The sequence below is a fragment of the Theobroma umbraticum genome, unplaced genomic scaffold, assembly GCF_002168275.2.
Source record: "Theobroma umbraticum cultivar Fairchild unplaced genomic scaffold, ASM216827v3 scaffold_95.0, whole genome shotgun sequence".
NCBI classification, from domain to species: domain Eukaryota; kingdom Viridiplantae; phylum Streptophyta; class Magnoliopsida; order Malvales; family Malvaceae; genus Theobroma; species Theobroma umbraticum.
The window spans coordinates 9,022,949-9,037,879 of record NW_018397257.1 but is presented as its reverse complement, the minus strand read 5'-3'; the positions used below and the strand labels follow the sequence as shown (position 1 = coordinate 9,037,879).

Sequence of the window (14,931 nt, the reverse complement as noted above, 5' to 3'; positions counted from 1 at the left end):
TCTTTGTTCTTGTTCTTGCGTTGTGACCCGTGAAATGGTCCCAAATTCTATAGGCTTTTCGTGCGGCGACACGTTTGAGTTGCGTATGTAACTACCAAGATACCGACAATCTAGGATACGGACAAGGTTGTGTCCTTATACACTGTGATATATAATATATATTTTGAACTGTGGATTCCTTTTAAGGGCAATTATTGCGCGACCAATTTTTTTTTTTTACTATGGCAAGGTTTTTTTTTTTTGCACCTTAAGTTACATAATATGATTTTTTTATAATTAAAAAAATTTAAAATTTATTTTTTAAATAAAAAATTATATATCAATTAACCAATCAATCAAATGCTTGCATACAAATAATATAATATGATTAATTGTGAAAAAAAGTTATATAATATGATATAATTTTTCTAATTTTATAAATTTTAATTTGTTTATTTTTTGAATCATAAGCTTAAAATAGAGTTATGCTATTTCTGAATACATATAATTCTGAGTTATACTATAAGAGTTCTATTAATTTCACATTTTTTATTTTTAAAATTTAAGTTTAAATTTTTTAAATTAAACTATGACTTGGAAATTTTGAATTATTGTTCCTCAAAATTCCGAAAGTCTTTGAGGGACATTACTTGTAAATTTTTTTTTATTAGTAAATGACAAAAATGACAAGTGGACACGTTGGATCTGATTCAGTTCGAATGGATTAACTTACATTCTAATTTATTTTTTAATTGTTAAGATTTAATTAAAGGTGAAATGAAAAAGTCATCTTAACCTGTAAAATGAGCTCGCTTACAAGACTATGATTCCCAAATAATAGATTATCTATACACTAGACTCTACTTTTTAAAATGTTTAATTTTCAAACTAAAATTCTCAATTGCCACAACATTGCTTCACAATATTTTTCTCCTCTCATTCCAATTATTCCATTAATTTATATAAATTATATATATTATAATATACAATTTAAATAAGCTAACGCTTGTGATCTGAAACTTTTTGTAATGTAACTCGTACAATTTGACCAGTGGTTCCCCAAGGTGACACGTAAAAGAACCCAACTTCAATAATTGTACTATTAACCAATAATTGATCTATATTTTTTTGCTATCCTAATATATTGGTTTTTGAATTTCTTGATTTTGCTCTCTGTCATGTGCTATTGAGTTTGGGTTCCTTCTCTTCCCCTAGCAATTTATTAGGAAAAAACTTTTGTTTTTGAAAGATAAAAAAGAGGTGTTCATAAACCAAAATATACATGCATGCTGCAAAAGGTCTTTAGTCCATGGAAGGCAAAGACTTAGACTCGTGAGAACAAAGTTCAATTCACATGAAGCACATGAACCAGTCATAGTCTGGATTCCCACCCATCTGGAAGAGCGCAGCAATAAAGAGCAAAAAGAAACATTACTATCAATCTAATTTTCATATTTTGATTTTAAATCAAATAAATTTTTACAATTAATTGTTGATTAATTATCATTAATTAAAATATTACTTATTATTCATATATATTCATATGACGTTGATGTATAGAATAAAAATATCATATGATCGTATTATCATATTATATCAACATTTCACATTAACATTTACTATGATATATAAACATATTACATTAACATCACGTGATATAAAATTATAAGTAGTGTTTTGACTAAAGACGATAGTCATAAAAGGTTTATTTGATTTAAAATAAAAATATAAAAATTTAATTAAAAGTAATAAAAAAATTATTTAAAATTTTTAAATAATTTAAGAAGTATTTTTGGAGATATTATTATGTTTTTAACAATCTTGCTACATAGACTTGGTCAATTATTATGTTACTTATCTTTAAATGTCAATATTTGCACCTAAGGGCTAAAGAGGAAGAAGTGGCTTAGAATCCAAATACGGAAAAAACAAAAAACTTCCGAAGAGATGTAATTTGGGGTAAGAAATTGGAAAAGAGTGCAAATTATTGTGGATCACTGAAAGTGATGAAACAAAGTTTTCAAACGATTTAGACATACTCAGACTCAAGCTCCATCGAACATGGAGATGATATTCATGGCATCATGCCAAGGTTGAAGACTGCCGCACTTAGATAAAATAATAATACTAATAATAATAATAATAAAATCTCGAAGGTTTGAATTGAAAGGGCGGTTGTGGTCCGTGATGCAACTGCAAAGAAACAATATCATATCAAAAGACAAGTGGTCGAACAAGGAACGAATGGCATGCTTTGTTTAATCTTGACCAGAAAGAGTTGGCCATGATTTCTTTGTTCACAAAAACATTAACAAAAATAGAAAACCAAAAATGCGACGACCAGACACTGTTCATGTTGCTGATTTACATATTAAATCCTTTCCACTTGGTCCTCTTTTAAGAATATCCATAAAATCATGCCACTTGGCCTTTGGTCAAGCATATTTTCCAGTCAAGTAATTGTCTACATGTCTTCATTTTGGGGGTTTGATATTCTACATTTATATTTCATTTTTTCCTTTTTTTTTTGTTCTCCATTTAAAATTCTCATGAACTACATAAAACTAGGTGATATCTCCTGAAGGAGGCGTGGAACAATGAACAAGCTTGAGGGAACATTACCTCCTCAAGTTTTCTAAGAGTTTATATATATAACTAAAGATATTTTTTGAAAAATTATACAATGCCCTCCAAATTTCTTTGATAAATATATATTGAAAAAAAATAAAATATATATATATATATATGTAGGTGTCATTGTGAATTGATTTTCTAGTAGCTTGATACCACTAATTTTTGCATGTTTACAATATCAGTGCACCTAAAATGCCATAGATATTAAGATAAGTAGATATCCATTCCCAGTAGCCAATAGCTTATCAGAGAAATACAACAACGGCCCTATGTCACGGGCCACAGAATCGCCCCGTGACACCCATCCCTATAAAGATAATGCTGCTTACGTGGTAAGCAAGTGATGTGATATGATATAGGTAAAAGATTCAGACCAACCAAAAGCTTGGATGGGAGGAAAAGATTAAACCCAACCTAATCCAATGGCCAATCCTGATGGGCCATGCCACCTTTATCATCAACAAAAGGCCCAAAAATTTGGTTGGGCTGAGACGGCCTATGTAATCCGCCCTGAAAAATTGAACATTAAGCATTGAAATCTGTTTTAAGGAAAAGCCTGTGGAAACCCCGAGGTTGTTTCATTAATTTATTCATGTTCCAACGAAAGGAGCATCTCAAGTGCACAACGGGGCACGTTCCCCCACGCTTTTGCCCCATTGCCCCATTGCCCCACTGAAACAATAAACAATCATATAGAATAATTAAATGATCAATTGCACTAAGCTTGCTTTGTGCAGAATGATTAAGACATTAATTTTGTCAGTTAAGATGTAAGCAAGACCCCACCCCACACTAAGATGTTGTCAGTTACTATATATATATAATATGAGTACACAAGACAGATGTGACAGTTTTTAATTTTGTTCTTTCATTTTTCAAATTGAACAAAAGATTATCGGTTCCATTCAGACCCACAAAAAGATATCGATAAATTGTGTCGTTTTGCCTTTTTAAAACAAAAGTGCGTGTCAGCTCAGAATGTGAATGCCAGTGCCAGGAGATGGATGCCCAACAACAAGTTGAAAAATAAAAATCTATGGAAAGATGAATTCTGATGTCATTAGACTCATTCGAGACAACTAACCTTGGAGAATTTTGGGTCATTGATAGCTTTTTTTGACCATTTTCACCCCACATTAGCAGTTGCAAAGCAGAGCTATTCACTATGCGATCACCATTTTCGTATCAGACACCTTTGTGTTATGCATGTCGTTAGTTTAGTAGCCTCAACTCTGACAAATATGGAGCCTAGGTCCATGCATTTATTGAATAATTTCTTGCAACCTAGAGGTCCATTTATCATCATATTCTGACCAAGTTTCAGCATTGAAGTTGTATACTGACGCCAATGATTTTATTACCAAATGAACTTCATTAATCCAGCACGTGGGATAGATTAAAATCTTGGATAAATTCAGATCGGTGGTCCCTTTTCTCTGTGTTTCTTTTAACCCAAAGCCGATCCTAGAGGACTTACAACCTGCTAGTCAACATCAATGATTAATTTTCATCTCAAGAGTTGTTTAATAAAATTGAATATGTATTATATCTCGATCAATTCTAAGTCTATGGTTGATGTTACAGGCTATATATGTCACTACCTCGCTAATTTAGTCATTACTAAATAATGGAAAAACCATCACTTGCAGCGTCAGATTCTCCATCCGATTCCTTTCACACCAGGAAATGACGCAGAGCATGTCTAGATTCTAATTTATAAGTTATAACAGCTAGTCAGCCACACCTCCCACAATCAGGCAATGCATAGTAACCAATGGATGTATCCAGAGATTACTCGCTGGAGCTCCCTAACGACTTTGAGCTACATGATTTCATTGATGATCCTAACTTTGATCAGTTCATCGATCTGATTCGTGGAGAAAACAAAGATTCTGTCGCTGATTTTGATTATGATCTTGTCAATAGCTGTTGTGTTGATAAGCAGATTGGTTCAACAGCTGGAGATGCTTTTGGCTTTAATGCTTCAAGGGCCATGGTACCGGATCCTAATTACCTTTACAATGCATTGTCTAGTTTTGATGGGGAAATAATGAAGTATGGAGAGGAAGATAATGACGATGACGATGACGATGAGTACACTTCCGGAACAACCACAACCACTATCACAACAACAACAACAACAGGAACAGCGACAAAGAAAGCAAAGGTCGATCGGTCAAGAACTCTGATTTCGGAGCGGAGGAGGAGGGGTAGGATGAAGGAGAAGCTCTATGCATTGCGTTCCCTGGTTCCTAACATAACTAGGGTATGTGTGATATCAGTGTCACTAGTTTCTCAGATATTTCTTGACCCATTTTAGCATCAAGAATACAGCGGTTCATGGATTTACAGTTGCACCCATCATTGTGCAACCTTAATTCTAACTTTATGGATTACAATTAAACTTCTTATGCCTGCAGATGGATAAGGCTTCCATAATTGGAGATGCCGTGCGGTATGTGCAAGACCTGCAAATGCAGGCTACGAAGCTAAAAGCTGAGATTGCTGGTCTTGAAGCATCATTGACAGGGTCAGAAAGGTACCAAGAGCCAATTGATAAGCCTGTGAAGATTCGAGTTGCACGGAACAGCCATCCTATGTGCAAGAAGATTATGCAGGTATATACGAAGATAAACAACCTCCCCTTGTTTTTTGAGATTTTGACTTTAATAAGCCTTTCCTCCATAGAAACGAAAACAATGGTTACATAAAAGAAAGAGTAGTCCCAAAATGTAAGTTAAACATCGCCAAGTTCTTATAGCTGTGCTTTGCAGATGGACATGTTTCAAGTGGAAGAAAGAGGGTTTTACATTAGATTGGTGTGCGACAAAGGTGAAGGGGTTGCAGTATCACTTTACAAGGCTCTTGAGACCCTTACTAACTTCAAAGTCCAAAATTCCAATCTGACCACTGCTTCTGAGAGATTTGTATTGACATTTACTCTAAATGCAAGTGATCCTTTTCTTATTTGTCATCCTCGTTCTGTTCCTTTCGTAGATTTCCTGTTGCTTTTTCTATTGCAATTAATAAGCTGTTTTGCTAAAACAGGTCGGTGATTTCGAGCTGTCCATGAACTTGCCAAACCTGAAGTTATGGGTGACGGGCGCTCTCCTGAACCAGGGATTTGAGTTTACAACACCTTTATCTTCCTAGTCTTGTCTCTTCGAAACCTGTTAGCGATGTCTACAGTGTAGATCATCGGTGAGCATTGAGTTCCATTAGTGCTGGCTTGTTATGAACAGTTTTCTCTTCTGACAAGTCTTACATATCTGTGGCTTTTAGATCTCACATGCAAGGCTGAAACTTTGTACTAATACGTGTATCAGTATCCTGTTGCCGCAAACTGAACTAATAATATCATGCCGGTAACTTCTAATGGATAATCTGCCGAGTGTGATTTATAATAGTAGTATTTTTGTGAATAAACAATCTATATGAAGCACAAAAATTAGAGGAACCCAACTGAACCATAAAGTCAACTAGTTTAATTTATGGTTTAAGTTGCTGCCTATTATTGCGATCTAATCACTCCAATTTGTTATAGATCTTGGTATTTGGTCAGCTCCCCAATTTACATTATTGGTGACATATGATGCCCAATGTATCCGAAACTACAATAGAAGAATTAGACTTGGTCACTGGGGATATATTCATTTTTTCTGTTTTTATTTCTTGATAATCTGGTGGTGATTGATTTAGATATAAAAAAGAGTGACTAATTCTTTGCAACTTGAAAATAAAAAAGAAAAGAAAAGGGAGGGGGTAAAGAACGATCAATCCTAAAAAGGGCAAACCTTCATACATTGCCAAAATAGCAAGACACAGATTAAACCATCTATGGATTATTAAAGCAGTCTCTGAAGAGTAAAGTACTGTGGTAGGTATTGATGGACAATGTAGAGAATAGGAAAGTGACACTATAAGACAAAGAACAAGTAAGAGGAAGAGCTAAGTAAGCAGGAGAGAATTTGAGAGGGAGTGCTTTAGAGAGAGCTAAGAAAGGGAAAAAAAAGATTCTATTCATTGATAGACAAGGGATAAAAAATCCGAACAATTTCCAATAGAGGTTTAATTAGAATTTTTCTTGGGGTGGTTGCAGTTAGATATAATAATACCAAAAAGGTTTCTTTCACCTTTTCAGTATTTCAGTTGTGGGACAGTCCTGCCCCCATCATAAACTTGTCTCTGCCTAATTACACTTGCCCTTCTTTTAATCCCCCTATGCGCACTTCTTTTCAGGTGGAATAAGTGAACAGGGGTTAATGCAAACTTCCATTTTCTGCCGGGCATGCAACAAGTCCACAAGCATGAAACTATTTCACCGTGACAAAGCTGGTTCCCCAAGCAGCAAACGCAGGTGCATGCATGAGATTTTGAAGTTGCTCCACCATCTTCTCTCAAGTTCTATAAAAATCAACACAGCATGCTTGAAGCCAAGACCAATCCAACCACAAGCTGCAATAACACTACTTCAAATCAAGTTGTATCACTTAACTGCAGTTAATTTAGGTAACACGTAAAAAACAAACCAGTAACACGTGGTACATGTCAACTTTTCATAACAACTGGAATGATGTTGAAGAACAGAAACAATATCAATACCTTTCCTAGCATTTTAGTTCACATTATGCAGAAACAATTGATAGGGGAAGATGGCATAAGCTATAAAACATAACTAGTAGTATTTATCTTTAGTCAATTGTATCTTCATGATTAGTGCAACATCTGTCCCTAATCTTCCACTACAACCATGCAAATTATATGTACAAGTTCGTAAGTTTGTTCGGCGAGAGCACTACTCCTAATCACAATAATGATATCTTCAAGATTATTTTGATACATAGAGCATCAACATAAAGTACTAGTATTTTAGAGAATTCATGGATTGAAAGCACCAAGCTTGTTCTAGTTATTCTAAAGAAAATCAAGTTAGATGTGCATAGTCGCAAATATATCTACTCATCTTTGAAAATACAAACATAAGGATGAGGGAACGCCAGGCATAGAGAACATACACATCACCAGGAGTCCACTAGAGAACACCAGCCACCTGAGGTTCCAAATTACATGTTTAATAGGAAGCCCGACGATTTGAGGATGATAATACATATCCTTTTTACACAAAGGTTGTAAAATAAATACCTGAAAATGTCCCAACATTTCAATTCACCTCTGCCTTCTTATCAACTTCACCAGTTACCAAATGCACCATGATGGTAATACATGAATATCCTCGTTCTGCAAAGACACCTCTGAATATAAGTTTCATACACAGAGGTGAGATCATTCTAGAGGAGGAGATGCAGAGATACCCTCATTCTAACCATTAAGCTCCAACCTAAGTCTCTAATTATAACTTAAGAACATTAACACCAAATAAAACTTTCATTCAGATGAGCTAAACTCAAAATCAAAACATCAACCCAGCTATAACAGAATTCTTCTCGAATCTAGAGGTTCTAACTTAAGGCTCACCTCATTACGAGCAACAACTTACATCAAGAAAGTAGTTACATATTTTCACTCAAATCCATCTTCAATGATGTGCTTTCTGAAATCTTTCTTTAGGAAAGCAGTGCATGAAGTGATAGAAAGGATATAAACAATAGCCACTTCAAATTTAACAGATGAGAAATTAAAAAGGGAATAAACAATAACAACTTAGCAAGCATCTTTCTAAATGCCTCACCTGAGTCTCGATGGAGCTGGTCACACAACTCTGCCTCTGCAGACTCATCCTTGGTGTAAATATCCAATTTAGTCAATTTTAGGCTCAGTAACTTCATCTATTTGTAAATTCCCTCATTGAGACCACTTCCTTTGGACATAAGCTGCAATGTTGTGCCCCTACTAATCCAACCAGTTAATTCAGGTTTATCTTCAAAGGGCTTAAGAGAATGCACACTTTTATCCTCCAGTTGTACACCATATACAAATGGCAATCTCAGTACAAGGAAACTCCCTGGTGGTAAGATCACTTTGCATCCAAGGCTGAACTGCAACTTTTGTTCACGGTCTGGAACTGATGAGGGCAAGCATGATGCCTATAACAGAACTCTAACTATTAATTTAGAGAAGCAGTAGCACAAAAACCACTGAATGCTTAGCAAGTTTAAAGCACTCTCATTCCCATGACAAATCCAAGTAATAGCATCTATCAATTTTCACTTCATTATCATCAAGTTGGCATGATATCAATATAAAGGGGAATAACAAGACAACATAAAAATAATCTAGGGGTCCCTGCTAAAATCCCCAAGCACATAAAGTTTACGAGGAGTAACATCATACATTGTAGAAAGCAAAGCTCATGAGTGAGGAAGTGAGATATACCTCAAATTGTATCACAGGACAAGTTGCCAGAACAACAGGAAAGGGAGGTGTGACCTGGAAGCAGATTTCACTGATCAGGCATATTGTAGTTGGAGGCAAAAAAAGAAAAATATGACGAAAGAAACTCCTATCAGTTAGGCGTACTTAAGTTCCAGAATTATGATCAACCATGATCTTTTCCAGAAAATGAAAAAAAGTACTGCATGAAGCAATAGTTGAAAATATTGTATTTAGAAGCCCTCCAAATGATCCACTCCACTCATCAAACCATTAACAAATAAGATTTGAGCTGTGTTGATCCTATTTTAGTTTCTGATACACATACAACTATGCACAATTTTACAATAGTCAAGGTACAAATTTGGTAAACAGGGAGTTTCTTGCTTTCTTTCTTTCTTTCCTTCATTTTTTCAGACAATAGCCTTTCTTTCAAGACATTATGTATGAGTTTTAATGCAGAAAATGGTACACCAGTGAGAGAAACTACCTCATAGAGCAATCAAATGGACAAAAAATTGTAAATGCTTCAAGATGACACAAATGTACCAAGATATATATACACAAAAAGTATTTTCAACTACAATTTAATAAACGAAGACACCCCACAGCACAGCATACAAAATACAATAAACCTAAATGTAACCAGAAGCATTTACTTTGTTGCCTAAGTGATGATACTATAAATTTTACAAAGATTTGTCATGAAACCCTAAAATATTCACTAAGTCAGAGTTCACAAACTTTTAAGCATTTAACAATCTGTTTCATATGCAATATTGATTACTTTGGGCAGGTAGAACCTACATAAATGAGAGCTATCCTGATTCAAATGTCAATAGTCCCTAGTATTCATGTTCGATGAAATAACAATGCATGCATTCCAAGAAGACAAATATATGCAGAATTAATATGATTCCAAATAAATCTGAACAGGGCATATGGTCATTAAATTGAATACTACTTTTCAAACAAGGTGAAGAAAGTTTAAGGCAATGTGCCAGAAAAGTGTTTGTGGTATTTCATACCAGAAAAATTCTCTGAAGCTGCGATATTGAGCTAGCAAACTTAACCTTAGGCTGGTCTTTTTTGTTCCTGGCAGATCTGCAGTGTGGACAGTTCATGTATATTGGTAAATCTCTGTTCAACATAGAGAAAGCAGACCCACCATCATCAAGGCTAACAGAATGAAGCCCTGTTTCAAGGTCTTTTACAGTGACAGGCGCACCTGCCACACTCACAAATGTCTGATTCTCAGGCATAGAAAGTTGTGCCGAACCATCTTTAAAGACATCACCATTTGCCACCACCTGTTTGCCCTTGTCCTTGTTTTTCATCTTATTTACAGGAGCAGCAACATTAATAGTGCCATTTGAATTCCGATGAACTTTACCCTGACCACCATTCTTACCCACCTTTGAAGAATTAGCCAATGTGTAGTCTGAAGTTTCCACTGAGCAAGCAATTTGAGATTCGTCAAATAATGGATATGGGGACCCAAGTGGATTAAGATGCTCAGGATTCAGTAAGAAACGGTGGCCCCGGGGGCACTCGTGCTCAAAACCAACATATGCCATCACATGCTTAATGTCAGGGTTCAATTTTGATTTTTCATCATTGCTCACATTCACAGGAACGACATTACTGCCTATCCGTAAAAAGGGATCACTATCTGTGCTGCAATCAGAACTTACTTGATTTAAGCTTTGCTGAACAGATGAAATCTGTATGGGTTCTTGAGATCCTGGATCAACAGTTGCATGAACACCTTCCAAACTCTGATCACTTGCCTTATTTTTCTTCATTCCTTTTTCTGACCCTGATGAAGGTTGTTTCCTCAGCTGAAGAGGAGGGAATCCTGAATCTGTAGCTGCTGATCCAGCAACAACCTCCGAAAAAGGTTTTTTCATTGTGAAATTGGGAAGGCCTCTGCCAAAACTGATCTTGTTGCCATTGAACTTGCTCATTTCCAAGGGTTTTCTTGTATTTTCAACAGCACTCTCTATTGCTCCAGAGCAGAACTCTGTGGCACTAGCCTTCTTTAACTGAACATCAGCACTAAACTCAGCCTTGGGATCTGTACTTGAACTACCCATAGAACCTAGTTGCACAGTTCTTGCTGATACAACATTTGGGGCTTCCCGTTTCTCTAAAAATATTTTCCACTTTAAAAGAAACTTCTCAGTGGTACTAAACCCACTTTGAAGTAAGCCTTTAGAAGGTTCATAGTACCTTGCACTGCCAATACGAATCAAACTCCAGGAAGATGGCTGAATTGGTCCTTTGCTGCTTACTTCTGGTAGCTGGAGTGTTGAAAGAAGCTTATCACAGTCAGGAAAGCAATTGGAAGTAATGTTTGCTGATTCAAAATCAAAAGGGTCCGATCGTAATCGCCGTGTCCGACCACAAGCACAAGCATGAAGAAACACATATCCACTAGAATGAGGTTTCATCAGAGTTCCTGATGGCAACTCACCAGTCTCAAATTCATGTCTTTGGTGCATACATGGTTTTCCTGTCAAACTAACAGCATCACAAAGTTGCCTTCCAGATTTCCACATTGATGTGCATTCTTCCTCCAGCTTTTTTGCAAACAGCTCCACTGCAGGTCCTCTGACCATTGAGTGAAAAGCATGCAAAGCCTTTTCCAAGTGAGCTTCATGCTGCGATGTGGGATAACAAGCAGGCAAATCTTTCAAATAAATATCTTTTGCAGCTGGAAGGACCCTCTCGCACCACAAATTAGAAAACTTTGTGTTAAGCCCTTTACCACTTTCCAACCAAGATACCGCAATATCTAAAGATTCACTACTTCTAGAAGCAAACCCTTCAGTTGGTCCAGAAATGGCATTTCGACGAGGTTTTCTTTTACCGATTTCAGTTTCATTTATACACCCACGCTTTGCAGAGAGTAGTCCATGTAGAATAAGCTGACTGGAAGACAACCATATATCTAAACTTGGGAGTTCAGGCGTAGTCAATGCCTTCCCAGAGGCAGCTGAGGCGGCGGCAGCAGCAGCAGCAACAGCCACCATACCAGCACCAGCAGTAGGACCACTGTTGGTGTTAGCAACCAATCCCCCTCTTCCCCTCAAAATATCTGACTGCCTGTAGATAAAATCCTTCAAAGATGAAAGATCCTCTTTGTTTGCACTCTGACTATGGGTCTCAAGCAAAAAAGAATCTGAAGTTGCTTTTCCATTCAAAACATCTTCCACAAGACCAGTGGCAAACTCCAAAGATTCCCCTCTCTGATTCATTGACTTGTCTAGCAGCACAACAGCCCTAGATGCATCAAGCGAAAACAGAGGGGCTGAATTTGAAACACCTGCACTTCTTGACCCACTGTGGCTGCCTTCTGAACCTAAGAGTGTTCGACATTTCTTAATTAAAAAACGGATCTGTGCCTCTAGAGATGACTGCAGTTTCTTCCGGAAACCACCTTCGGATTTACTTACAGGACGTGCTAACACTACCACTGAAGCAGAACCTTTCATGGGCAAGGTTGGCCTAGCTAAACTGCTTGAATTAGAAGCATGATTAATTGAGGATGTTTCTACTGACTCCTCAATATTAGGAGTAGAATTTAATACATCAGAGAAATCATCAATAAAAACGAATAGTGTCACTGGGGTACACTGCCCAGGAAACAAAGAAGTATAGGAACCTAAACCTGACATGAGAGAGATAGCCGAAGCATTGCGACCCAACATGCCACCACTTCTACCTGGAGAAGTGCTGGCAGCAGTTGCTATTGATGAAGGGCGAGAAGTTGAGGAAGAATGCCTTGATGGCAATGGTGGTGTTGTTCGAGATTTTACATATGGGGTTAATGCATGCTTAGCAGCTTGCAACACCCGAAATTTTTTCAAATTTTGAGTATCAACGCGTGAACCCTCCTGAATATATATGATTATATGGCAGACCTGCATTGCTAAATGAGTTAATCATTAGACATATAAGCCATTAATAAGTATTCAACAAAATGCTTTCTTAAAAAGTTTGTTGTATGGTATGAGGCTTTCCATTGCCTCTTGTCTGACTAATTGTACCATATAACACAAAATGATAAACAAATGGACTTGAACATACAAAAAAAGATAGATGCAGACCACTTTAGTGCCAGATAATTAACACACTGATAGAGCAATACCACGTCCACAAATTTTCCTTTTTTGGTTAGTATTACGTGCCTCATGCTCTCAAATTTATGCTCTTAACTCATAACGGAGGAACTTCATTTCAGTTCTAAAAAAAAAATAAGAAAAAAAAAGGGGAACTTCATTTCAAGATTATGCCAAATTATGCACACACATTTACCCAAAATAATAAAAACAATTAAATAAAAACCCTCCATTTCACCTTATTCTAAGTACATACTCCAAGCTTATCTTAAATTTCGTTAAATTCATCAAATGTAGCAATATTCAATACCACAGTCAAATTCTAAACTGAAAACTGATATGTTTAACTAAATTAAATTCACCAATAAAAAACACTACAACCCCATTAGAGCAAGCAAAAAATGAATGGAAAAATATAACTTACAGAGAACATAAAAAGCAAGCCTTGGAGATCCCCGAACTCCCGTTCCTCCAAAACCCCATCAAAATCCGACCCAGAAGCCAATGACCCATTAAAAACTGGACACCCGTTTGAGCAAAACTGCAAGAACAAAATCCCTTTATCTTCTTCATGGTAGTAACTAATTCTCCTATACTTAAACCAATCCTTGAGTTCATCTTTATCGAGAGACAAAACCCGGTCTATTTTACCCGACCCGAACACGTTGGAGTCTACAACCCGGTTAATGAGCTGGGAAGAGTCGTCGGGTCTCCGAGATATAAAGCCGACCACCACGACGCCGTCGAGAAAGCGGGGGAGTGAAGGCGAGGAGGGTAGTAACGGAGGGGTAGGATCCGAAGAGGAAGCGGGAACAGGTGAAGGAGGAGGTCGGGTCAGGACCCGCATTGAAGGCGGGTTAGGAGAGTCCATTTAATTGAGAAAAGGAGAACGAAACGGGCGATTATGTGGGTTGGATTGGATTTGGTGGACTTCCATTGAAAAGAAATTAAAAGAGAAAAGGGCTGTTTCCGGTCTGGGGGCTTCGAGCAAGGAGCAACCAAGTCTCCGGCTGTTTGTTTCTCTTATTTTCTAAGAAATTTTCTTCTCATAATTATGTTATGTAATATGTATTCAATATATTATTATAGTTTTTGAATTAAAAAAAAATACTGTATTACTCAATAAAGAATTGCTTTTAGAATATTTCGATATTCTAACACCTTATTTTTTTCTAATATAACTACAATTTAGCACGATCACTCCAAGAGTGAAAAAAAAAATAATTTTGAGTAAATTTTTTAAATGAATAGTTTTGTATGAAAAAAATCAATTTTATAAAAAATAAAAGACATAATATCTAAAAAAATTTAAGTTATTCAAAGAAATTTTAAATAAATTTTTATATTTTTATTGTATTTAATTATACATTTTTTAAATTAAATAAATTTTTATTATTAATAATTAATTTTATCAAAATATAATTTATTATTATATATTGTATGACGTTAATGTGATAGGTTAAAATGATAATATAATATATTAATATATTATAATTAGTAATTATATAAAATTTTAATTTGATATAATAATATGTATATGTGATATTTTTTATTTTTTACATCAATAATATCATGTAAATATAAAATAATAAATAATATTTTAATTTATTATAATTTATCAATAATTAATTATAAAAATTTATTTAATTTAAAATAATAATATATGATGTAATAAAAAAATAAATTATTTAAAATTTTTTAAATAATTTAAAAAATTATTTTAATATTATGTCAAAATAAAATCATATATTCATTCTTAGTTTTATATTTATAAATATATATATTTTTAATTTTAAATAACTTTAATGAACTGACTTGATATCATTTTATTTGTGACATTAAACTCAATAATTAATAATAATAA

The 14,931-nt window shown here is 35.3% G+C and overlaps 2 protein-coding genes across 6 annotated transcripts; one reads left to right on the top strand and one right to left on the bottom strand.

Moving 5' to 3' along the window:
* Window positions 1-4,306: 4,306 nt before the first annotated feature.
* FRU (FER-like regulator of iron uptake) lies at window positions 4,307-6,123 on the top strand. The gene is made up of 4 exons (XM_021422203.2): window positions 4,307-4,879; window positions 5,034-5,231; window positions 5,388-5,561; window positions 5,662-6,123. Exons 1-4 carry the CDS (start codon window positions 4,388-4,390, stop codon window positions 5,764-5,766), a joined length of 969 nt encoding a protein of 322 aa, XP_021277878.1. The 5' UTR covers window positions 4,307-4,387; the 3' UTR covers window positions 5,767-6,123.
* A 484-nt stretch (window positions 6,124-6,607) lies between these two features.
* Window positions 6,608-14,103, bottom strand: LOC110411860 (uncharacterized). 5 transcript variants are annotated; one of them, XM_021422198.1, is made up of 7 exons: window positions 13,492-14,103; window positions 9,972-12,869; window positions 8,947-9,000; window positions 8,303-8,657; window positions 7,756-7,851; window positions 7,629-7,663; window positions 6,608-7,079 (listed from the first exon to the last, which is right to left on the bottom strand). In XM_021422198.1, exons 1-4 carry the CDS (start codon window positions 13,936-13,938, stop codon window positions 8,400-8,402), a joined length of 3,657 nt encoding a protein of 1,218 aa, XP_021277873.1. In that variant the 5' UTR covers window positions 13,939-14,103; the 3' UTR covers window positions 6,608-7,079; window positions 7,629-7,663; window positions 7,756-7,851; window positions 8,303-8,399. The 5 variants fall into 5 exon arrangements, with proteins under 5 accessions (XP_021277873.1, XP_021277872.1, XP_021277876.1 ...); XM_021422197.1 differs by having other exon boundaries at window positions 6,608-7,068; XM_021422201.2 differs by having other exon boundaries at window positions 6,608-7,068; window positions 9,972-12,877; window positions 13,492-13,633.
* Window positions 14,104-14,931: the final 828 nt, after the last annotated feature.

Coding starts and splice junctions, on each gene's coding strand:
- FRU (XM_021422203.2), top strand. CDS start 4,388: ATGGATGTATCCAGAGATTACTCGCTGGAGCTCCCTAACGACTTTGAG. Junction 4,880..5,033: donor TGGTTCCTAACATAACTAGG/GTATGTGTGATA, acceptor TTATGCCTGCAG/ATGGATAAGGCTTCCATAAT. Junction 5,562..5,661: donor TATTGACATTTACTCTAAAT/GCAAGTGATCCT, acceptor TTGCTAAAACAG/GTCGGTGATTTCGAGCTGTC.
- LOC110411860 (XM_021422198.1), bottom strand. CDS start 13,938: ATGGACTCTCCTAACCCGCCTTCAATGCGGGTCCTGACCCGACCTCCT. Junction 12,870..13,491: donor GCTTGCTTTTTATGTTCTCT/GTAAGTTATATT, acceptor TTAGCAATGCAG/GTCTGCCATATAATCATATA. Junction 9,001..9,971: donor AGCTTCAGAGAATTTTTCTG/GTATGAAATACC, acceptor ATCTGCTTCCAG/GTCACACCTCCCTTTCCTGT.